Raw genomic sequence first — 21041 nt, 5'->3', positions numbered from 1 at the left:
ATAAAAATGGAGATGTCTACATGTTCTTTACACTGAGAAACATTATGAGAATATGAGTTTTCTGGCTCCTATAATCCTCCTGGGTTGTGAGTCAATGTCTGTATCTGTTATTTCTCTTTGTTTTGTTAGTACTTTTAGTTTAGACTACTAGCAGCTGAAATCTACACAGTTAAATCCACTGCTGGTGCTAGACGCAGCAAGAACTGGTATTGTTTTGACAGGCAGACAAACAGACTTACACTTTTAAACTGAACATTTCATCCTTTGGAGCTATTAGGAGTTAAATCGTTAATGTGATGTTAAAGTAATAGTATTTTGACTCTTCTTGACAAATGTAGCACATCTTTTGACTGACAGTTCAGCAAGAGAGATTCCAGCCTGCAAGTATCATTTTCAGAAGGGCATTATAGAAATTATCGTTTATTAATAATCGTTGAAAGAGAAACTTCCTGATAGTAAAGGAGAAGTGGTTATTCCAAAGTAGGTACAGTATATTGTTAAATTAATAGCTATGTCCACAGACACAGTTACCATCTTTAGGTTGACCCAGCCGTAGTGAATAGAAAGATCTCTTGCAATGTCTGAGGTCAGAACAAGCTCGTTTTTGTGGTGGGAGGATGCTGAGCTAACAAACTAGCTAATTCAAGTGGCGTACCTATGTGTGTGTTGTAAATGCACCAGGGTTGCTAATTTTAGCTGATGTGAACTGGGAGTAAGCCAGCTGTGGAAATGCAGAATTTTTTGCTTGTTAGCTTCCTTGTAGTCTTTTCTAGCATATGAGTAATGACTGTGTTTTTGGTACTTTCCAGATAATCCTTCAGTTCAGGGAGTTGTTAATTTCCTTTGGTCTTCTTCTAAAGGAAAAATGTAACATAAAAATGAATTGTGAATTAGATATGGTATATTCCTGTCTGGTAGCTGTATGCTATAGACTGACCTGACGGAGTCTTTCGTAGATATCTCCAAGAAGAGTGTGTACATGTGCATATTCTCCTTTTGCCCTCTCACATCTGTGGAAAAGGACAAGCACGGATGGGGAAAGAGCTTTGAGCAGTTCAGTGGGCTTGACCTTTGAAGACCTCCAAAGCAAACGCACCCTGGAGGAGATCATCCTTCCCGCTTCTAGCACACAAGAATGAGCTTCCGTGGTTGGGACATTCCTGGTTTCTAGATTTTCCAGCAAATCTACTTCTCCTGTTTTTGTCAAGTGCACAATGCCATTTAGTTCTAAGAGAAGGATCTGTTGTGTAAGGCTTTTTCTACTCACTTTGCCTGAGCTCTTATTCTTTTCTGTGTTTTTAGATAGTAGTGTTGTCAGATCTGAGCTCTTCGTTCCTCTTTATTTGCTATAGGCAGTATGGAAATGTCTTCATTTGATCCCTGTTTTTCAAATGGAAGATGATGTTAAAGAAATGCATGGAATATGACTAAGAAGATTTTTCTGTTTGAACATCATTATGTGCAAAGACAGTGTAGTTAACATCTTGTTCCTTTCATTTCTGTTTTTTCCCTTCTGACTCATGTTTGGGGAGTTTATATTCAGTATCTCATCTGACCAGCTAACGGTGGCTCCTTGCTGATAACCCATACGTTGGTCATCATTTCATGAGCTGCTCTGTAATTCTGTTTTAATGGCCTTAATGTGCTCGGGTAGAAGTTGTTCTAATGATTTATTAGCCAAACTACCTTATCAGTAATAACTGATAATCCTTTAACTGCTAACATAATTTATTTGTAAAGATGTTCATAACATTGAATAATGTTCTAGGAAGATTTCTGTATGTTCCTCAGGGTCTTCCATATTCCCCCAACATGTACCTATCCCCCAGGCATTTCTAACAACACACTTTCTCCGACTAGTTATATTTGAGTATCATTATTATTCTGTGGATAAATGAGTGAAACTGGCTTCCGCTTAGACTTAGACTGAGAGCCCATTCACTTGCCTACTGGGAGGTATCCTATCTTTTTTCATGTCTTTGGATTGTCCGGCAAAGAACTTCTCGGACTGGGATTGCAGGTAATATTAGGTATCACAACATTGTCTCTCCACCTGGTAGCAGCTGATATGCTTTTCCTTAACGGCATTTAAGTGGTGGCTAGCTTTCATAATTCAGTGTTAATTAAGGCTTTTGTTTAAGAAACTTAAGTCTAATCGTCAAATGGCTGAAATGTAGAGCAGTACATAAACTCCATAGGGCTACAAAACGTAGCAAATATTTGTAAATTTTTCAGTATGTTTAAATGAAAACTCTAGTGCATGCCGGTCTTGAATGTTCATGTGTTGACGTTTTGTGTGCATAGCTACACATTAACCATTGGTTGATTGGTTGTATGGTAGGTGATTGCTGTTCCTGTGTTACTTTTTGTCTGTCTTTCAAAGAAGTGCTGGTGTCCTGTGAAATTTTACAGTGATTCAGTCTCTGCTGTTTTTTTTTTCCACACATATAATGTTGGGAAATCTTGACTGATATCAATCGTCATGTTTATTTTAATATGTTTCATGCTGGGCAGGAAATTAACTTTTTTTTTAGGAGAAAAACAACGTGCTTTCACTTTGGTGACTGGTCAGAGAGTAGCAGATGTGCTGATATGTTGCATTTCATTTTTGTTCCCATATGGGTGTTGGCTTTTCTGAGCTGAAGCTCTTGTGTTGCCTCAGTGATCAGGTGTTTATTGCTATTTGTTCTTGATGCTTTTCCTCAAAGGGGAGGTGCTCCACTCCCTTCATCACCTTGGTGGCCCTTCACTGGACTCTTTCCAGTGTTATAGAATCATTAAGGTTGGAAAAGGCCACTAAGATCATCTAGTCCAACTGCCAACCCATCACCACCATGCCCACTAACCATGTCCTTCAGGGCCACATCCACGTGTTTCTTGAACACTCCCAGGGATGGTGACTCCACCACCTCCCTGGGCAGCCTGTTCAAATGTATTACCATTCTTTCTGAGGAGAAATTTTTCCTAATATCCAACATATATGCTGGTTGTTAACTTTCTTCACTCAAGCCAGGAAGTTAATTGCAGAAAAGTTTTGAAGATGACCTTGGTCTTGTTAGTATAGGGTCCTTACACCCCTGAGATCTTCCTCTATCAAGGCTTACTTGACATGAGTAGCCACAGGACTTGAAAAGATGCCGTCATACAGGCAGCCCTGCATTGCAACATATCATTTACTCTCTACTTATCCCAAGGGGAAAAAAAAAAAAGGAAGAAAAAAAGAAAGTTGGCAGGCTCTCAGGTCTGGATGAAACTGTATCGCAGCAGAGCTTCCTGATAAGTCCAGGTTGCATGCCTTGAGGCAAAGGTGTCTTGCCTTCTTTATACTAAGGTATTATTGCTCAATGTCTAAACCTAATCCACTCTACACTCGCTGATGGTTGCACAGTATTTCATTTAGTGTGTGCAGAGCAGCCCACAGTATACGTTCTTCTGTGGCTGCATGTTTAAACCTGCCATACGCTTCACTTTGCTTGCTTTGTATATCATCTTGATTTTCATGGAAGAAACACTTATGTTTTCAGTTACCTAGTGGAACATTTGTCTGCGTAGCTTAGATTTGGTCAGTTCTTTCAGCACTCCCATGCCAGCAATTTTCACCTTCAAGCTCTTCCTTTCTTTAAGGTATAGCAGGGCTTGTATTTCAGGAAGATGTTATCCCAAGGTGAGAAAAATGTCTCCCTTTCTCTAGTGTTATCTTCAACGTTACAATTTGCTTATTATTTTATATTAATATAATTAATTCTATATTAACATTATTGATTATGTATTAATATTGAATATTAATATAATTAGTAGTCTATTATTAATGTTGTATATTAATATAGAATTAGTGGGAACAGTAGATTGGATAGTTGAAATACTACAACTTATGCTAAACATTGTTAAACAATATTTGCCTGTTCTTAACTATTGCTTACTTTTGGTAGCCAACGCTGTGAGTATTCCTGGAATATCAGTGACTTTTTCCCCCAAGCAATTGAAAGTTACTCTCAGATGTTGTGCCAGCTCTGTCCTTGGAGATTTCCAAGATCCAACTGGACAAAGCCCTGAGCAACCCAACTGGCTCCTAGAGCTGGCCTTGCTGTGAGCAAGAAGTTGAATAAGAGACCTGTTTAGGTCCCTTCCCACCTGAATTATCTTCTGGAATACTAGTCTAGAGGCACTGGAATACGAGATAGAGGCACAAGGTTTCTTGGTGCTTATATCAATATGAATTTTCTCTGCAGTTATATCTAAAATATGATCTTGAGATACACTGATATTATAGGTTTATCAGTCCGTGATGGTAAGGAGCACTAAAATTTAATTTGGCTTTGCAGAAATTAGTACTGTCACTGAGCTTAAGGGAACTATTCATATGAGTGCTGATGCCATATTAGCGTAGCTGCACCTTCCTTGAATCTTGTGTTTGCAGGATGTTCCCTATTTTAGTTAACAAAGGAAAAATATGATAATGAAGCACTTCTGCTTGAAAGCTTGAATCAAAATGACTTTTGAAAGAGGACTGGGAAATCTTCCTTGCTGAGAGCCAGTATAATACCTTTGGTGGGTCACAGTTCAACCCAGAGCTTAGTGTTGTCTCTTAAAAACACCAAGAAGAAAAAACATATGTTTACAAACAGTACAAAACTATAAACTCATTTTTACCTATCCATCCTGTATGAAATGAATCCAGTATTTGCTAATGTGAACAAAAGGACAGCCATCAGTGTAGATGAACCTTTGATCCCGTCCCTGACACACTGCTTTAGTGTTTGAATGTCAGCTCTCCTCCTCCTTTTTTAAAATGAATTCATGTCAAATTATGATTTACATACAGATTAAATGGATTTTAAGGTTCTGCTCTGTATATGCTTGAACTGATGTACCCAGCTATAAAAGCACTTACGCATAGGTTAAGCCTACTGGCAGATTCTCAGATGTCACTTCTGACTTGGAGTGCCCCAAGTTCATTGACTTGCACCCTGACCTCTAAAATGGTGAGTAACTGCTCTGTGACTGTCTCGAAAAGTATGAAGTTGGGCACCTGAAATACAACTGTGATTGACTTGAAAATTGACTCTAACATCCTCTCTGTTTGTGCTTAAAATTAGGCATTGCACTAGGCTTAATTTTGTTCACATTTTTCTGTTGACTGAGAATGTTTTTATAGTTATATGTGCAGTGTATGTAATCATGTTGTGTTTTTTTTTTTTAACACTTCAGAAAAACTGTAATTTCAGGAAAAATATTTGTGGCAGTACTTAGCTTGTATGAAGCTAAAGAGGTCATTTAATAAAAAAAAATTAATGAAAGCCTAGTTATGCCCTGCTGCGTTTAATGGAAGTTCTGGTGGCCTTAAATTTGCCGGTTAGACTTATTTCTTTATCTCATAATCATGTTCTTTTACTTATTCATGGAAACAGGCCCAGTGGGGTGATTTATGACTGCTTTGCAGTAGTTTCACTGAAATCAAAATTAAACAAGCATCAGATATCAAATACTAGAATATTTTGAATATTTTAAAGCACTGGGAAGCTTAGCCTTAATCAGAATAAGATCCTTAGTCTCTCTCTTTTGAACAGCCTTCCATCTTTGAATGACTACTGTAATTAATTGTCAGTAACCTTTTGGTTGTGTGTTTAAGATGTACTATTAATGCATTAATATTTAAACACGTTCAGAAAAAGTTGATTTTGCTTGCAGTTCCCTGGGATGAGAAGTTCAGGTTTAGGATCTGAAGCGTAGGCAGTTTAATTTGAAAATGTGGTCTTTATATGCAATGATTTGAAAAATTCTGCAATGTTAAGTAAACACAGAAGAGGATGGAAATCGTGCCATTCATTGGACTGTAGGGACATGTAGTGGTTGCTGGCTAAATGTTTCATAGGGTTCTACTGGGAAGAAAGGGAGTTTGGTGGTTTGCTTCAGTTCTTTTCTTTAAGTTCAAGCACATAACTCTACTGGAGGGGAGAGAAAGAGAGTGGGTGTTATTATAATAACTTACAGGCTTTGAGACAGGCAGTTCTGAAAGTTACTTAAACAAAACCATTGAGATCATTTTGTCAAGACAATATCTAGTTCACCAGCGAATGCTAGAGAAGAAAAAAATCAGATCTTTATTATACCTCTCCTTTATTTGCTGCATGAGTACTTCACTAAATTGCTATCGACACCATCATACTTGTGTTCTTTTGCTCTATTTCCTGCGCACAGAGCAAAGCTCAGTGAAGAAATTACAGATAAACAAAGTCATGTTTAGAAATGTGTAGTGTTATGAGTGCAGAATTCATATTGAAGCAAAATAATTAAAAGAGAGTCCTGAGAGCAAAGCAAACAAGGTAGAGTGAGAAAGAGATGCTCTGGTATCTGAAAAGTGATAAGTTATGCACAGTAGCGTTGTTACCTCTCCTCTTAGACTGGATGACCTAATCCTATTTGATGACATGAATAAGATGCTTTTTAGACATCCAATTGAAGTGACAGCACTTGGCAACAAAACCACTTCACCACCTAAGAAGGAAGAATTGCTGTAGCAGCTTCACCACCTGCTGAAGGGCTTTATGAATGCACAGAGTGGCGAGCAGAGCGTGGAGTGGCAGAGAGTAGGAAAAGGAAATCAGCTTTCCCCCCAGTCCCATGTCAGGTTGTTTTGCATTCCCTTTGTTTAGTTTCACCTTGCTGGTTTGTGGCCGTGGCAAGGTATCAACCTCCTGTGGCTCCCAAAGGCACAGGAATATTCAGCATTCTGGGACCCACGCTTTCTACCACTCTTTTTGTTTCTTGTAGAAATACTGATGCAGCTGATCTTTCTGCAGTCATCTAGCTGCAGGTTAACAACCGTGTAATGGAATGTCTTCAGCTTAAATGGGGAATACAAAAAGGAAACTTAGAAAGAAGGAACAAAAAGTTAAAAAAAAAAAAAAAATAGGTGAAAATATGTTGTCAGGGATTGCTTCTGTGGTTTTTTTTCCCCAAATGCGGTAGGAATTTGATAGCTAGCAAACATGAAGTGAGTATTTCCATTAACAATAAGTATTTCTAAACTGTCAAGGAGTAAAGTTCAACACAGCTCTTTTATTATTGTTAAGCTTTGCAAAGCCATTGTAAAGAAAGAATATTTAACAAGATTTTATAGACAGACATAGTGTAAGTATGTAAGGATGAGACCCCATCTCTGGAATTGCAAAAGATGTAGTCAGAAATAGAAATAAGAAACTAGTTCTCATTGTTTCCATAGACTGGAATTTGATAGGTCTAGATGAAGCACAATTATGAATTTATGAAGACTAAAGTAAGTAAATATTACTATATGTAGTGCAATGCATAACTTGCATTTTCCTATTTTTTTGTTTCTTTTTCAAATAATTTTTTTGGGTTGGCATGATTGAAGATATTTTTTAAGTAAAGGAGTAAATGGGTTATAGAAAATGCTGATGTTATTTTCATAATGAATTCATATTTTTAATTGCTTAGTTGGTAGATTGAAGATAGGGTTTTGCTGTTTTTTCTTTTTATACTGTCTTTAAGGCTATTTCAAGCCACTCTACATCCTTCAGCCCTGTTGTTGTCTTCCAGTCTCCATAGTGCTGCTTTTGAAGTGTGCTTGTTCCTCTGCACTGTAGCATTGAAGCCCAGGCACGATAGTTATTGAACAGTCGGAGGCATCAAGGAGAAGCGCATCATTTGATTGTTCAATTATTTCATTGTAAAACACCTTAGTCTCTCTGTGTATGTCTGCTTGGATGCTTGCTGTTTGTGGCACTTTTATCTTCCTAGTTGTATGTAATCTGCCCAGCTTTCCCCCAAGTGCTCCATCCAGCACAAACACCAGCAATGTGATGGGCATGGGGGCATGAATATGACAGGATAAAAAGCTGCAGTGTGTGCATAAAAGGAACCAAATTACTTACAGTCAATTACCGTGGTCATGCTTCTAAGAGATCACCAAACCATGGCTAAAAGCAGCTTTTTATATAATTATTTTGCTGTTTTCTCTCTGATTCATGTAAAATTGTTTTTTGTTGTTATTGTGAAAACAGATGCAGTAGACTGTCATCAATTTTAAAGAAATTGCCACCAATAATATTAGTGTAAGACACTTGTTTAGTTGGGAAGTGATGGAAAGTACCAAACATTGTGGTGGAAGACAGCTTGGCTTTGAATATGCTAAATCCAGCCTAATACACATAAGTTTTGGTGCTAAAGCAATAACTGCAAAGTTCATTTAATGGATAAGTGAACGGTCAGTACAGAAATTTCTTCCTAGGTGCACAAGATGAGCGTGAATTCCCCACAGCCAGGATTTCAGGGGCAGTATTTCTAGAGAGAGATTCTAGCACCTCTGTTATGTGATGGCCGAATGCAACAAAGCCCTGTCTTACTCTTCACAGTTAAATTTCCTCTGGTAGGGCTGAGGAATATTCGTATATAGTCTTAAGACTTTTCTGACCTGGGAAAGTACATAAACCTCTGTACCTGAGTACCTCTGTGTGCAAGTAACCAAGCTACATGGAGTTAGTACTGCTTCCCAAAATATGTGTGCAGCTGAATATTTCAGAGGTATCAGACTTCTTGTCACATCAGATCCTTACTTTGCATTGAACTCTGGCAATCGGACAAATATGATTTTTGGCTAACAGCCAAGCAGTTGTAGAAGTTTGAGAAGATGGATTTACACCCATTTAATATTTAACTTTCTCTGCAGCAACTGCCAGTGATGCTAGCTGAGACAGTGGCTGTGAACAAGTGTTTGTATGCTAGGAAGTAGGTTAAACATAATTAACTTACAGATTGTTTATCTCAGCAGCGTCATATTTAAAGGTATATAATGCCAGGTAGCTACTGAAAAATAAGTTTGTAACTATGAACTCTGAAATTGAGTCTATATGTATTTTTTGCTATAGGGAGTTTGGGCTCTTTCAAACTATATCTACTTGCTACAAAAATATTCTGCTGAATAATATTTCAAATTGTTTCCTCTTCACTACATTTCTGAAGTCCCTTTTGCATACCTGCTTATGATCAGCAACAAGTATAGCAAGTAATGAAATAATTCAAATTTAGTTTATTTTGTTTCATGATGCCCAAATAGAAAATCATTTAAGTGTGACTGATTTTATTCATCTGCTGTAGTTGCTCATCTGAAATGCTATTGAAGTTCAGTAATTGGAGGTCTGAAATACAGTATCTGACAGATGGTGTGGGTGGTTTGTGCCATTTCCATGATAAATCTACTTACAAATATAACCATGAGGAAGATGTCTACAGTCCTTGACTAGTGCAACATATAGACAGAAAAGGTGACAAACACAAGATGAAAAGGGATTTGCATCTTAGTTCTTCATTTTCCTGCTGCAGTGGTTTGAATTTTTGAGCAAGCGCAGGATTTCTTTTTAATTCATCTGAAGAATAATTACTTGGAATACTAAAATATTCTTTCAGTAGCCTCTCTTTTATATATTTTTGAAGCCTTTCCTATTGTGAATTACTTTTGTAACATCTTATAACATCAAAAAGCATTACTCTTGCTAGATGAAAACAAAATAGACCTTTGGTAAGATACATTTACAATTAAAGAAATATTGGAGGTGGGATATTTGGACAGTCCTGTTGCCCCAGGGCTTACTCTGTGAACTGCTGTTACAGTTGAATCTTAGAGATGATAGAATGTAAATAAAAATATACTGCATTATTCTGTTTTAATATTCTTTCTTACTCTCTTTGTGTTTTAACAGAAATCACAGATTCTGGTACTAGAGGAAACCCAGATACAATTAAGGGTGTGAAAAGAAAAAAGATTGTGACTGAAAACCATCTAAAAAAAATACCAAAATCGCCTTTGAGAAACCCCACGGAAGCCAAGGTTAAACAAAATATAGACCCTTCACCGCTGAAAGTTCTTCAGAATGCCTCAGAACATGCCACAGCACAGGATCACTTACCTGTGCAAAACGGAAATCAGTGTACCAAACAAAATGGGGGTGTGCTTGGTAGTGAGATAAGTGCTGAAACAACCAAATCTGAGATACCAATGCAGACAAAGCTTTCATCAACACATCAGTCCTTAGACTTGAGTAAGAAGGCAGTGGAGGATTCTGATGTGAACCAGTTAAGCTTGCCAGAGAAGAAGTCTCTCTCCACGTCCTCATCAAGTAAAACAAAGACTGACAGTAATGAATGTATTACTTTTGTTGATGGTAGTACATCATCCTCTTGTACACGTACTGCGTTTGATGTCTTATTAAAAGCTATGGAGCCTGAACTGAACACCTTAGCACAAGAGTGTCCCCCTTGTGGGATGCAGCTAGAGAAACTGAGACCAAATAAAACTGTAAGCACCTCTGCTAGTCTCGTGTCCAATACAATGAGCATCCAAAATCAGTCGTCTTTGTCACAGAATGAGTTTGCAGCTGGACCTCGCTATTTCCCATGTACATTAAACAGCGTGCATGTAGCAACGCCAGCCAAGAGTGGACAAGCACAGGTCCAGACCATTTCTCATTCACAGGACCTTCTTACTAAAACCAGTCAACAAAATCACCAGGTTGTTGTGTGTCCAAGTTTCACTGGATCTGTGGTGCAACAGCAGAGCCAAGAAAACCCCAAGCTCCAGCAGATATACAGCATAGCGGTAACTTCATCTGGCGTTCACGCCTCATCTTCCACTGTAACTCAGGTTTTTCCTCAAAACCAGTTGGTAACAACTTCATCTTCACCTTTGTCAATTAACACATCTAGTTCAACACATTTGTCTATAGGTCCCATGTATAATTCAGCTCAGATAGCATCGGTTGTAAACCATGGTGTGGAACAAATATGTAATCTCCTGAAGGACCAGAAGCCTAAAAAGCTAGGGAAGTATGTCTGTGAGTATTGCAATCGGGCCTGTGCCAAGCCCAGTGTTCTCCAAAAGCACATCCGGTCCCATACTGGAGAACGACCTTATCCTTGTGTGACATGTGGATTTTCATTTAAAACCAAAAGCAATTTGTACAAGCACAAAAAGTCTCATGCACATGCTATCAAACTTGGACTTGTCCTACAACCGGATTCTGGTGGTCTCTTCTTATCTCATGACTCAGACAAGGCACTTAGCATTAATTCAGATGTGGAAGAAAGTGGTGAAAGTGAGGATGAAGGCACTGCTGACGAAAGACAAGATGATCAGGAACTGGAACCTGCACAAATAGTGAAAGTAATTTCAAGTGCAGAAACGTTACAGAAAGAAAGCCCTATTCCACCAAGCAATCCAGCCTGTGTACCGGGTGATTCTTCATTACATGATACAGAAACACAAGTAAGGGCAGCTTTACCAAAAGTAGTAGTTCACCCTGTAAGTGTTTCTCCATTAAGGGCTGATAGCCCCAAAGTAAAAGATCCAGCACCTGAGCTTGCTGCAGCACAGAGAAAAGGAGATTTTAAGGCAACAAATCTTCAGTCAAATTTAACACACACAGTGTCACTCAAAGAATACGACATAAAGCAACATCAGAAAACAGAAATGAGCTCGTTAGAAGAGCAGCTGGGATCTGCAGTAGGAGCAGTGCATGCTCAGCTTCAGAGACAGCAGGCAACGGATTGTTCCCAAGAGCAGCAAGGAAAATGCCTTTTGAGCCCTAGAAGTTTAGGTAGTACTGACTCTGGTTATTTCTCTCGCTCTGAAAGTGCTGATCAAACAATGAGCCCACCAGCTCCTTTTGTAAGAGGATTGCTGACCTCTGAGAAGGATTCAAATAAGAGTTTGCCCTCTGTGCCACGATCAAGTCAGGTGGTAGCATCAGTGGTGCAAACGGTTTGTGCTGAGAAAAATTTAATTCTCTCTGGCCAAATGCGACCTCCCATGGCAACAAAAACCCTTGAGGAGCGTATCTCAAAGTTAATTTCTGATAATGAAGCTGTTGTGGATGACAAGCAGTTAGATAGCGTGAAACCAAGAAGAACATCTCTTTCAAGAAGAGGAAGCATAGATTCACCAAAATCCTACATATTTAAGGATTCTTTCCAGTTTGATTTAAAGCCCATGGGAAGAAGAACTAGTTCTAGCTCTGATATACCAAAGTCCCCTTTCACGCCCACTGAAAAATCAAAGCAAGTTTTTCTTCTCTCTGTACCATCTCTTGACTGTTTGCCTATTACACGGAGTAATTCCATGCCTACTACCAGTTATTCAGCAGTACCTCCAAATGTAATACCGCCCTCTCATCCACTTCGAGGAAGTCAGTCGTTTGATGATAAAATTGGCTCTTTATATGACGATGTTTTTGTATCTGGACCTGCTACCCCACTGAACCAGGGTGGACATCCTCGGACCCTTGTTAGACAGGCAGCAATAGAAGATTCTTCTACTGGTGAAAGCCAAGCTCTTGGACCAGTGCGATCTGTAGAAGAAAGCTATCTGGGATGTAATTTATCAAATGACTCTTTATTGCAGAGGAGCAAGTCCCTGGCACAGGCATCGAGTTTAGAAAAAACAAAGAAATCCCCTCAGGTACGAGGAACAATGTTTGAGTGTGAAACCTGCAGAAACAGGTATAGAAAACTGGAAAATTTTGAAAACCACAAGAAATTTTACTGTTCAGAGTTGCATGGTCCTAAAACTAAAGCAGCAATCCGAGAGCCTGAACATAAAACTGTTCCGAATAGTACACAACCTCAAATTCTGCACTACAGAGTCACTACTTCAACTGGTGTCTGGGAACAGACACCTCAAATAAGGAAAAGAAGGAAAATGAAAAGTGTTGGAGATGATGATGACCCACAGCAGAATGACACGAGTATACCATCAAAGAATGCTGAAAGCCAAAGTAAGCCAGCAAATTCTTCCAGTCTGTCAAAACACAGTGCAACAGTACTAGGTTCACAACAACCAAGCAACCTTTTACTTCAGAGTTCACAAATTCAGCTTGTGGCTCAAGGCACAGATCTGACAGCCGAGACAAAGATATCTCCACTCGCTGAAAAGCAGACAAGTTCAGTTATGCAAGAAAAGGTGGAATTGAAAAGACAAGGGACTGGCATTTCAGTAATACAGCACACCAATTCACTGAGCAGAAATAGCTCATTTGAGAAATCTGAATCCTTTGAAAGAGTATCACCAGTGTCATCTCAGGAGCCCAACAAGGTTGCAAAACACCTCTCTTTGAGCACACTTGCAATCCAAGAGGATAGACACTCTCATCTGAACACTTCCCAGCAGCATCAGCCGCTGTCATCAGAAGCAGCTAGAGGGGAAATGCAGGGAAGCCAGATAGTTTCTAATGAGAGAAGCATCCCAGTTCAGCCATCAAGACTTGTTCGCCAGCATAACATCCAGGTTCCTGAAATTCTGGTCACAGAAGAACCAGACAGGGACCAAGAAAACCAATGCAGCGATCAGGAAAAGACAGAAAGATTTAATTGGCCACAGCGCAGTGAAACGCTGTCCAAGTTGCCAACAGAAAAACTCCCACCAAAGAAGAAAAGAATTCGCTTGGCTGAAATGGAGCATTCATCTGCTGAATCCAGCATTGACTCCACGCTTTCCAGAAGTCTAAGTCGAGAAAGTAGTTTGTCTCATGCCTCCAGTTTCTCAGCTTCTCTCGATAAAGATGAAATTTCAAAGGTGGACAATCTTTCTAAAGCAGAGCTTGTTAGTAAGTCAACTGAATTCCTTATGATTCCAGCTGGCTCTCACGTGCTGGGCGTGCCTGGCCCTCATTATAGGGAAATGAGGCGTGCTGCATCAGAGCAGATCAGCTGCACGCAGCCCTCGATGGAGGTAGACTACAGGAGTAAGTCATTTGATTGTGGAAGCATATCTCCATCAAAGCCTGCCTCGCTCACGGAGATAGTGGCTCCAAAACTGTCATCTGGAAATGGAGTTACTGGACACGTGCCTCTGCTAGAAAGAAGGAGGGGTCCATTTGTAAGACAAATATCTTTAAATATTGCTCCAGAAAGTCATCCAGTTAAATCAACTTCTTCATTTCAGACAGCTCATGCTGCGGATGTGCCATTTCACAGGCTGCAGACCTCCAGCAAATCCTTGGTGAAGTTTCCTTCAAGTACTCAGCATTCACAAACACACTCAAGGCCTCACCCAGCAATTCAAAATTGTAATCCAGGTAATATGTCTTTGGTGCAGCAGCCTCTAGATCATGTTTTGAATAATCAAGGACAAACATCTTCAGTGCATCAGCTTTCCCAGACTTCTACCAAAAAATCAGCCCAAGGGGAACAAATGAACACGTACACGCTTTCTTGTCATCCCGATGAGAAGAGAGATTGCTTTGCTCCAAAATATCAACTCCAAGTTAAAACATTACATATAGGTCAGCCATACTCTTCAAAATTGCTAAAAAATAATCTATCAAGTCAGTCTGTCTCAAGTCAAGTTGGGGTGGACCAGAACATGCCCTCTTTTGAGCTGCAGGCTAAACTGTCGGACAATATGTCTAACCCGTACTCTGTGCCTCCTCTAAAACAAATTATCCCTAACAACTGCAACAGTCAGTTACATCAGATTCCTCCTTTTGTAGTTCCTGTCCGTATTCACAGTAGTATGCCGTCATATGGCTTTGCAACTGTTACGCCCCTTCCTCACATATTAGTGACTCAGGATCAGGTAAGCCAGTCTGTTTGCAAAACAAATGCTGTGACAGTGCCAACACTTGAAGGCAAAACTCAGCTGCCAAAATCTCATAAAGATCATAAGAGGACTTTGCCAAATTCATTTGAATTTGAAAATCCACTACCAGAAAGTGGAACCAGAAATTCACCTTTGTCGAGCTCTTTGAATATTATTCAGAAAGTGCCAGTTAGTGGACTCTTCCCTCAACAAGAAGTTACAGCTTCAAGTAAACGAATGCTTTCCCCAGCCAACAGTTTAGATATTGCCATGGAAAAACAGCAAAAACGTGTTAAAGATGAGAGTGGAGCTGCCTGCATGACAGAAGCTAGACCACTGCATCCACTGAACGTTCGATCTAATGACCCTACTAGTAAGCAAAAGAAACCAGTTTTGGTGAGACAGGTTTGCACCACAGAACCTCTCGAAAATCACCTCTTAGATCCTGATGGTGTTGTGCAGCATGAAAAAAGCAGCAAAGCTGGTACTTCAGACCTGCTGTTGCCTAACCGTCATTCGTGTGAATCCGGTGCTTCAGAAACTTTGAAGGAATCATCAGAATTGGAAGACCGTAAGTGTTCAGTATCACCAGTATTTGTAGTTAGAAAACCATCTGAACCGTCTCCAGTGAGTAGTCAGAGTTCTGTTCTGAAGGCGGTGAGCAGCAGTCAAGAAAGAAGGTCTCCAGGTAATAGTCATGAGAGTGAGCAAATCAATAGCCAGGGCCACGCAAAGCCACTGACTACACTGGCTGTGATGAATGCGGGAGAAATGCAGAGGTTGTCATTTCCAAGCCTCAAGACCTCAACAAGTTTTACCTGGTGTTATCTCTTGAAGAGGAAACCATTACATCTGCTGCAAAATGATCAGAAGATTTCAGCCTATTCTACATGGACCATTAGTCCCAGCAATCCCAATCCACTGGGTTTGTCAACAAAGGTAGCTCTTTCTCTCCTCAACTCAAAACAGAAAGTGGAAAAACCACTATACACTCAAGCAAGAACTACTCATCCTAGGTCGGACATACTGGTCTATTCAAGCAAGTGGAAGAACAGCTTAACCAAGGTACTTAATCTGTGCTTGATGTATACTTATCATTTACAGAGGATTTGCTTTGGAAATCATGCTTCTTCGAATTTTGGAGAATGCAATATGCCTGACATGTATAATATATGTGCTTATTTATTTTAGTTATGCTGGATCAAACTGCTAAAGAGATCCGAAGTAATTCCATTAAGAAACCTCTTCATAAACATTTATCACTTTTCATGGAAATTAGTTCCTGGATTTAAATCTGTATATCAAGTATTTATTATGGCAGGAATGTGTTTGGCAATTTTTTAAGTGCAAAGGATAGAACAAAAGTAGTTCTGGTATAAATATTCTTTTAAACACTCATAACGTAAAACAGGTTAATTTCAGATTGTAGTTGCATATTTTGCCTTAAAAATCTGCTGGTATTTTCTGTTAGAGTGCTTAGAGTGAACAGGTGTCCATGGATACGTAGTAAAGATATTTTTCACCGTTGCTGATCATTTAGTGTAGGAGGAACAGTGTACCACTTCCCTTTCTCCCACCTGGGTTAGCTGACAGTGTGAAATAATGACAAAAATAATGACATTTAAAACAAAATTGCAGCTTCCATTTAAACACTGACAACTTCTTAGATCAATATGACTCCAAAATGCTATTAAATCTTGTGCAGTGGAATATGCTCAGGGTAATGTTTGTGATGTACGTAAAAAGCTTATGTAATTCCAGAGTCAAATTTCCTTAACCACCTTAGGGCTGCACAAGTATCATCAGGATTTCATTACTGGACCATGTGGTGATTTGTACTGAATTTGGCTTTCTTACATAATTGATATGCCTCTGTGAATTGGTAAATGCAACTCCTGACCCTGCAGTATGGCAATGGGTGTCAATGTCTAATGGTTCAAGTGCTAGCTTGCGATGGCTCGCCTGTTGAAGCCACAAAGCTCGCTAAGGAGAGCGTTGGTGTACAGTGTGGTTTTGTGCTCTTCTTTCTCCTGTGCCGTGCATTGGGTGTGCTCGTGCTTCTCTTCTGAACCTGCAAAAATTGAGGGTAGACCATAGAGCACTGTTTCTCTAGGATCACTCAGAGGCTGCCTAGGGTATGTAAACCATGTATAAACCATTTGGGAGGTAAGAGCAATTATTGCTTGCCCTAATCTTGCAGTCTGCTGTCAGAATATCTTTCTGGGCATCAGGCTGGGAATCAAGACCCATAGGGCATGCAGTCACTCTAGAGGAAGCATACCACAGCCTTGGGAAAAGATGTATATTCCTGGTGATATTGAGTGATGAAGACCAATGCTGTTAAAGGTCACAGCGGGATGTTCCTGTGTTTGCTAAATGTTTTGCTAAAATACAGAGTTGTCAGTGGGGAAAAGAGCAGTAAGATGAGAAACTCTGGGTAAGAAGAAGAAATAGTTTCAGAATGACAGGGCGAGTTGAGATGATATGCAGAAACCCTTATGGCCAAAAGACAATTAGAGTTAAATGTGGGACATCTTGATATCAGTGAGAGAGTTCAGTAATATTCATATTGGAGGTCAAAGCTTTATTTTCCGTATGACACATTACAGATAAATGCAGACTGCTGACTTGGTGCTAGTGCTGTAAGTGAACTGAAGTATTGGTTCCATATCAGTGTGTCTCCATTTACTTGTTTAAACTCATATTAACTTTTTAAGCCTGCTTCCTCATGTGTTCTATGAGATGTACTTAAATAGTGCTTAATTTAAAAAAAAAAAAATGTTGTGTGTGGCTGAGCATTTTGTTCTAAGGAAGGCAAGTCTCTCTTTAGTTGTGTCATTGACTCACGTTTGTTTTATTTTTAAAGAATGATCTATTAGTAGAAATCCTCTGATAACAAATCTGTTGTGTGCCTCATGAAGAATAAATTTTGTCAACAAACAACTTCTGTTTAGAATATAAATAACAGATAACAATATTCTGAAAAATATTTTGACAGCACCCTTTTAAACACTCTAGGAGTTCTTAAATGCTGTAATAGGCAGCTGTCAGGTACATTTATACTGCTTCTTCCACAAAAGAACCACAGTTATTAATCTTTCTTCAGTCTTTCTTGCTGACATTTTGAATGAAGCATGCTGGCATGGTGAAGATGAAGAGTTCTGAAGCTCTGCTTGGGGCTGATTTACAGGTTTCCCTCAGGGCCATTACATAGGAAGAACGTACAGTGAGAAATGACCAATTAAAGTTTAAATGGCATCTCAGATTGTATGAGCATGGTTTAGAATGGCAGGAAAAAAGAAATCAAAGGCTTGATAGGTACTATGACCTAAGACCTCCAGAGTTTGCCTCGTTTTATTTCAGTGACTCAGGCAGTAGCATTTCAGCCATTTTCCAGGATGATGAGGATGCTGTTAGAAGACATCTCTGTATTACTAATCTCCGGTTAGACTTGGTAATGGAATGGCTTGTGCCCTCATGGAAGTGTCTAGTTAGTGTCATCACAGAAGCTGTCCTGAATGAAAACAAAGACTAACTACCCCATTCTGTTCACGTCCATTAATACTCTCACTTGCTTTTCTAATAGAGAACATTGACAGTCCTTTGGGAAGTTAATATTCCATTTAAAACGAAAAAGGAAAAAGAAAACAAATTAACAAAGTAATTCTCTTGTTATCTCCAAAAAAAAAAAAAGAAAAGAAAGAAAGAAAGAAAAATGTGTTTGATTTACTGCTTAAGGGCCTGGCAGTGTCCCAGGATCCCTGGAGAACCACAGTTTGGGCTGCCGGTTTTCTGGAGTTTGTGACCATCGTTCAGAAGATGTTTTTTCAAATGGTTTGCAATTTTAACACTGACCCGACAGAGAGCTCCAAGTACTATTACAATACATTTTATAAATAATAACAGAAAAGTGGTGCTGTTATCCCTCACCTCTTCTCACACAGTCATAGCCCTTTCTGGAGCAATGCGCAACGTTCTGCTGGGGTGGCTGTGTCTGCAGATCTCACAAAGATAAAGTGACTTCATGCGCAACCCTTGGTTTTGCCCCCAGAACCTAGTTGTGTTTACTGAGAGCTCACCTTGCTGCATAACCACTACTAATCACTGTCACAGAGGCAGTTCTTTCAACAATAGATGCCATGGGAAGTGAAGAGACATGTGAGCAAAACTCAAACAAGAAGGAACTCCAGCATGTTGTTTGCTCTTCACAATTCACTGCTCAGAGGCAATAGGTGAAGCTGCCACGTTCCATCGATTCAAAGAACAAAGCACAACATGGTATTGTGGAAGAAGTTTCTGGAATGAATGCAGCATGTTAAAATGTAACGTGGGGTTCACCTGTGTGGAGAAGGCTTGTTTTATCTCCCTGTTCTTTTTTTTTTTCCTTAATATTTTTGCCAGTTTTTGTTGCCTGGAGTCATTGGTGTTCTATCAGGAGCTCTTTCTGTGGCCTCTGCATTGATTTTGGCTTCTCTCTCTGAGATGAGTCAGTAAGGTTTGGAGTATGCCAGTGTGAAGATCTCCCAGTGTAAATAGGCTGAAGAATGGAAAGTTTCTACTGACTGGAAAGCTTTCCTTTCTTGGATAGTGAGCCACAGCAGTCCAACTCACCACTGGAAAGTAGTTAAATGCAGAAAATTTTTATGTGTGAACTAGTAAAAGTTTAAAGATATTAAAAACATTTCCCTCCAGTGGCCTTGTGCCAGTGGGAAAAATGTTCAGTAAATACTATAATCTGAAATTTATAACTTCAATGATTCAGGCTCCAAGCATGTTTGTATTTTTGTTGTTGTTGTTATTTTTTTTCGAAGGGATGTTTTAAAATACCAGAAGTATCTATTGAACTCTGGTCTCTGGGCAGCCCTAACAGCAGGTTTTTTCCAGTTTTATACCAGTAATTGGAGACAGTGGGGTGAAATTGGATCAAAACGAGTAAAGTAGAAATGAATCATGGTCTTTGTCTCTATGGTAGGAGAGAGAAAACTGTGCTAGAAGTGGAAGCTGTAAGCAATTGTGGAGAGGAACATTTTACAGCACGGCCCTTTTTCTGCCCTTCCCACTGGTATGTGTGGGGTTTTCTTAGGTTTTAGGTGAGGTATGGTAAAGAATTTTCATGCAGGAAACCCATGCTGCTTAGAAACTGATTGCACTTAGAGATTTACAGAGGAGCCAAATCCTCTTCAGGATTGGTGTGGAATTTTTCTTAAAAATTAAGCTTGTTTTCTTCATTACCAGTGAGCACTTCTGTAGATTTCTGTGACAAATTCAGTATTTCTATCAGAGCATTTCTGGGAAGGCAGTATTTTGCATGTTTAAGACACTGAAACAGCTGCTAAAAGTAGCATATAACCAGTAAATTAAAGTACATCAGTGGGAGGTAGATAGTAATTTGAACATCTACGTTAACCTGTCTTATCTCTGTACATAATTGTGTGTATTTAAAAAAAAAAAAAAGTGGGTGGAGAGGAGGGGATAATCCCAGAGGTATTTAGCCTGATGTTAGCTTTTGCACTCTAAGTACTTTTGAGAATATATAATATATTATAAAAATGTTTCACCATAGCTTGGATAATGACATGGACCCAATACATTTGGAAACTTTATTTTTTCCTTGTCTTTTTATTATTGAAATTGAAATGTGGAAAAAATGTTTTGCATTTATCCTTGAAAGATCAGGTCCTTAATGATTGCATTATTCCAGCTACTGGGAATACTTATGTGGTATTGAATTTATTGCATATGTTCTGTTTTTTTCTACTATTCTTTTCCTTGTTAAATTATAAGTATCGCCTGGTTACTCTTTGTTTGCAGTGGAAACAAAGGCAATTCATGTGCCAGCTAGTATACAGGAACTACGACATAGTTGAGTTGCAACTGCTAGAGCAAGCTTATCTTTTGTTATTTCTGATCCTAAACATCATCTCCTTCCACTTTGTACGAATACTGTTAAAACACGTAGGGTGAAATTTTTTTCTTCCTACACACAGGGCGAGTTGTCATTTATGCTTTGGTAGGACTGCTCATATGCTCAAAAATCCAGCCCAAATCAATGTCAGAACCGTGTGAACGCATATGGCTTGGAGCTGTGCATGCAGCCTGTGCATATTCCTAGGTCTTGGAAGCTGATAGGCAGTCACTTTTCCTCTGATGCGTGTTAATTCCTCATCAGCCATGTTCCACCTCAGAGGGGAAGACAGAAGCTGAGATCTCAGGGAGGACGATGAACAGGGACCGGGTCCCAGAACAGTGTCACCCTTCAATGCTTGTGATGCATCAGTCATTTCAAGTCAGCCAGTGAAGCCATTCCTCTTGGCAAGAGTTCTCAAGCTTGCAGCATTAGATTTTATAATGAGTAGAAAACATAAGGCCAGTCTTTTTTCTCCCATCATTTTATTCACTTATCAATATGAGCAAATGTGGCGAGTATGCCAGCTATGTGGGTAGAACAGTT

At 39.4% G+C, this 21041-nt stretch overlaps 1 protein-coding gene across 2 annotated transcripts in view; it reads left to right on the top strand.

The window, feature by feature from the left end:
• The window catches only part of HIVEP1 (human immunodeficiency virus type I enhancer binding protein 1), a 114110-nt gene that overhangs the window by 73515 nt on the left and 19554 nt on the right, over positions 1 to 21041 (top strand). For both annotated transcript variants that reach the window (XM_021385432.1, XM_021385433.1), the window contains one exon: positions 9720 to 15655. In XM_021385432.1, coding sequence (XP_021241107.1) covers positions 9720 to 15655 — 5936 coding nt within the window. The remainder of the gene's footprint in view (positions 1 to 9719; positions 15656 to 21041) is intronic.

This window comes from Numida meleagris, chromosome 2 (genome assembly GCF_002078875.1).
Source record: "Numida meleagris isolate 19003 breed g44 Domestic line chromosome 2, NumMel1.0, whole genome shotgun sequence".
NCBI lineage: Eukaryota > Metazoa > Chordata > Aves > Galliformes > Numididae > Numida > Numida meleagris.
This window is presented reverse-complemented; position numbering and strand designations above follow the sequence as displayed.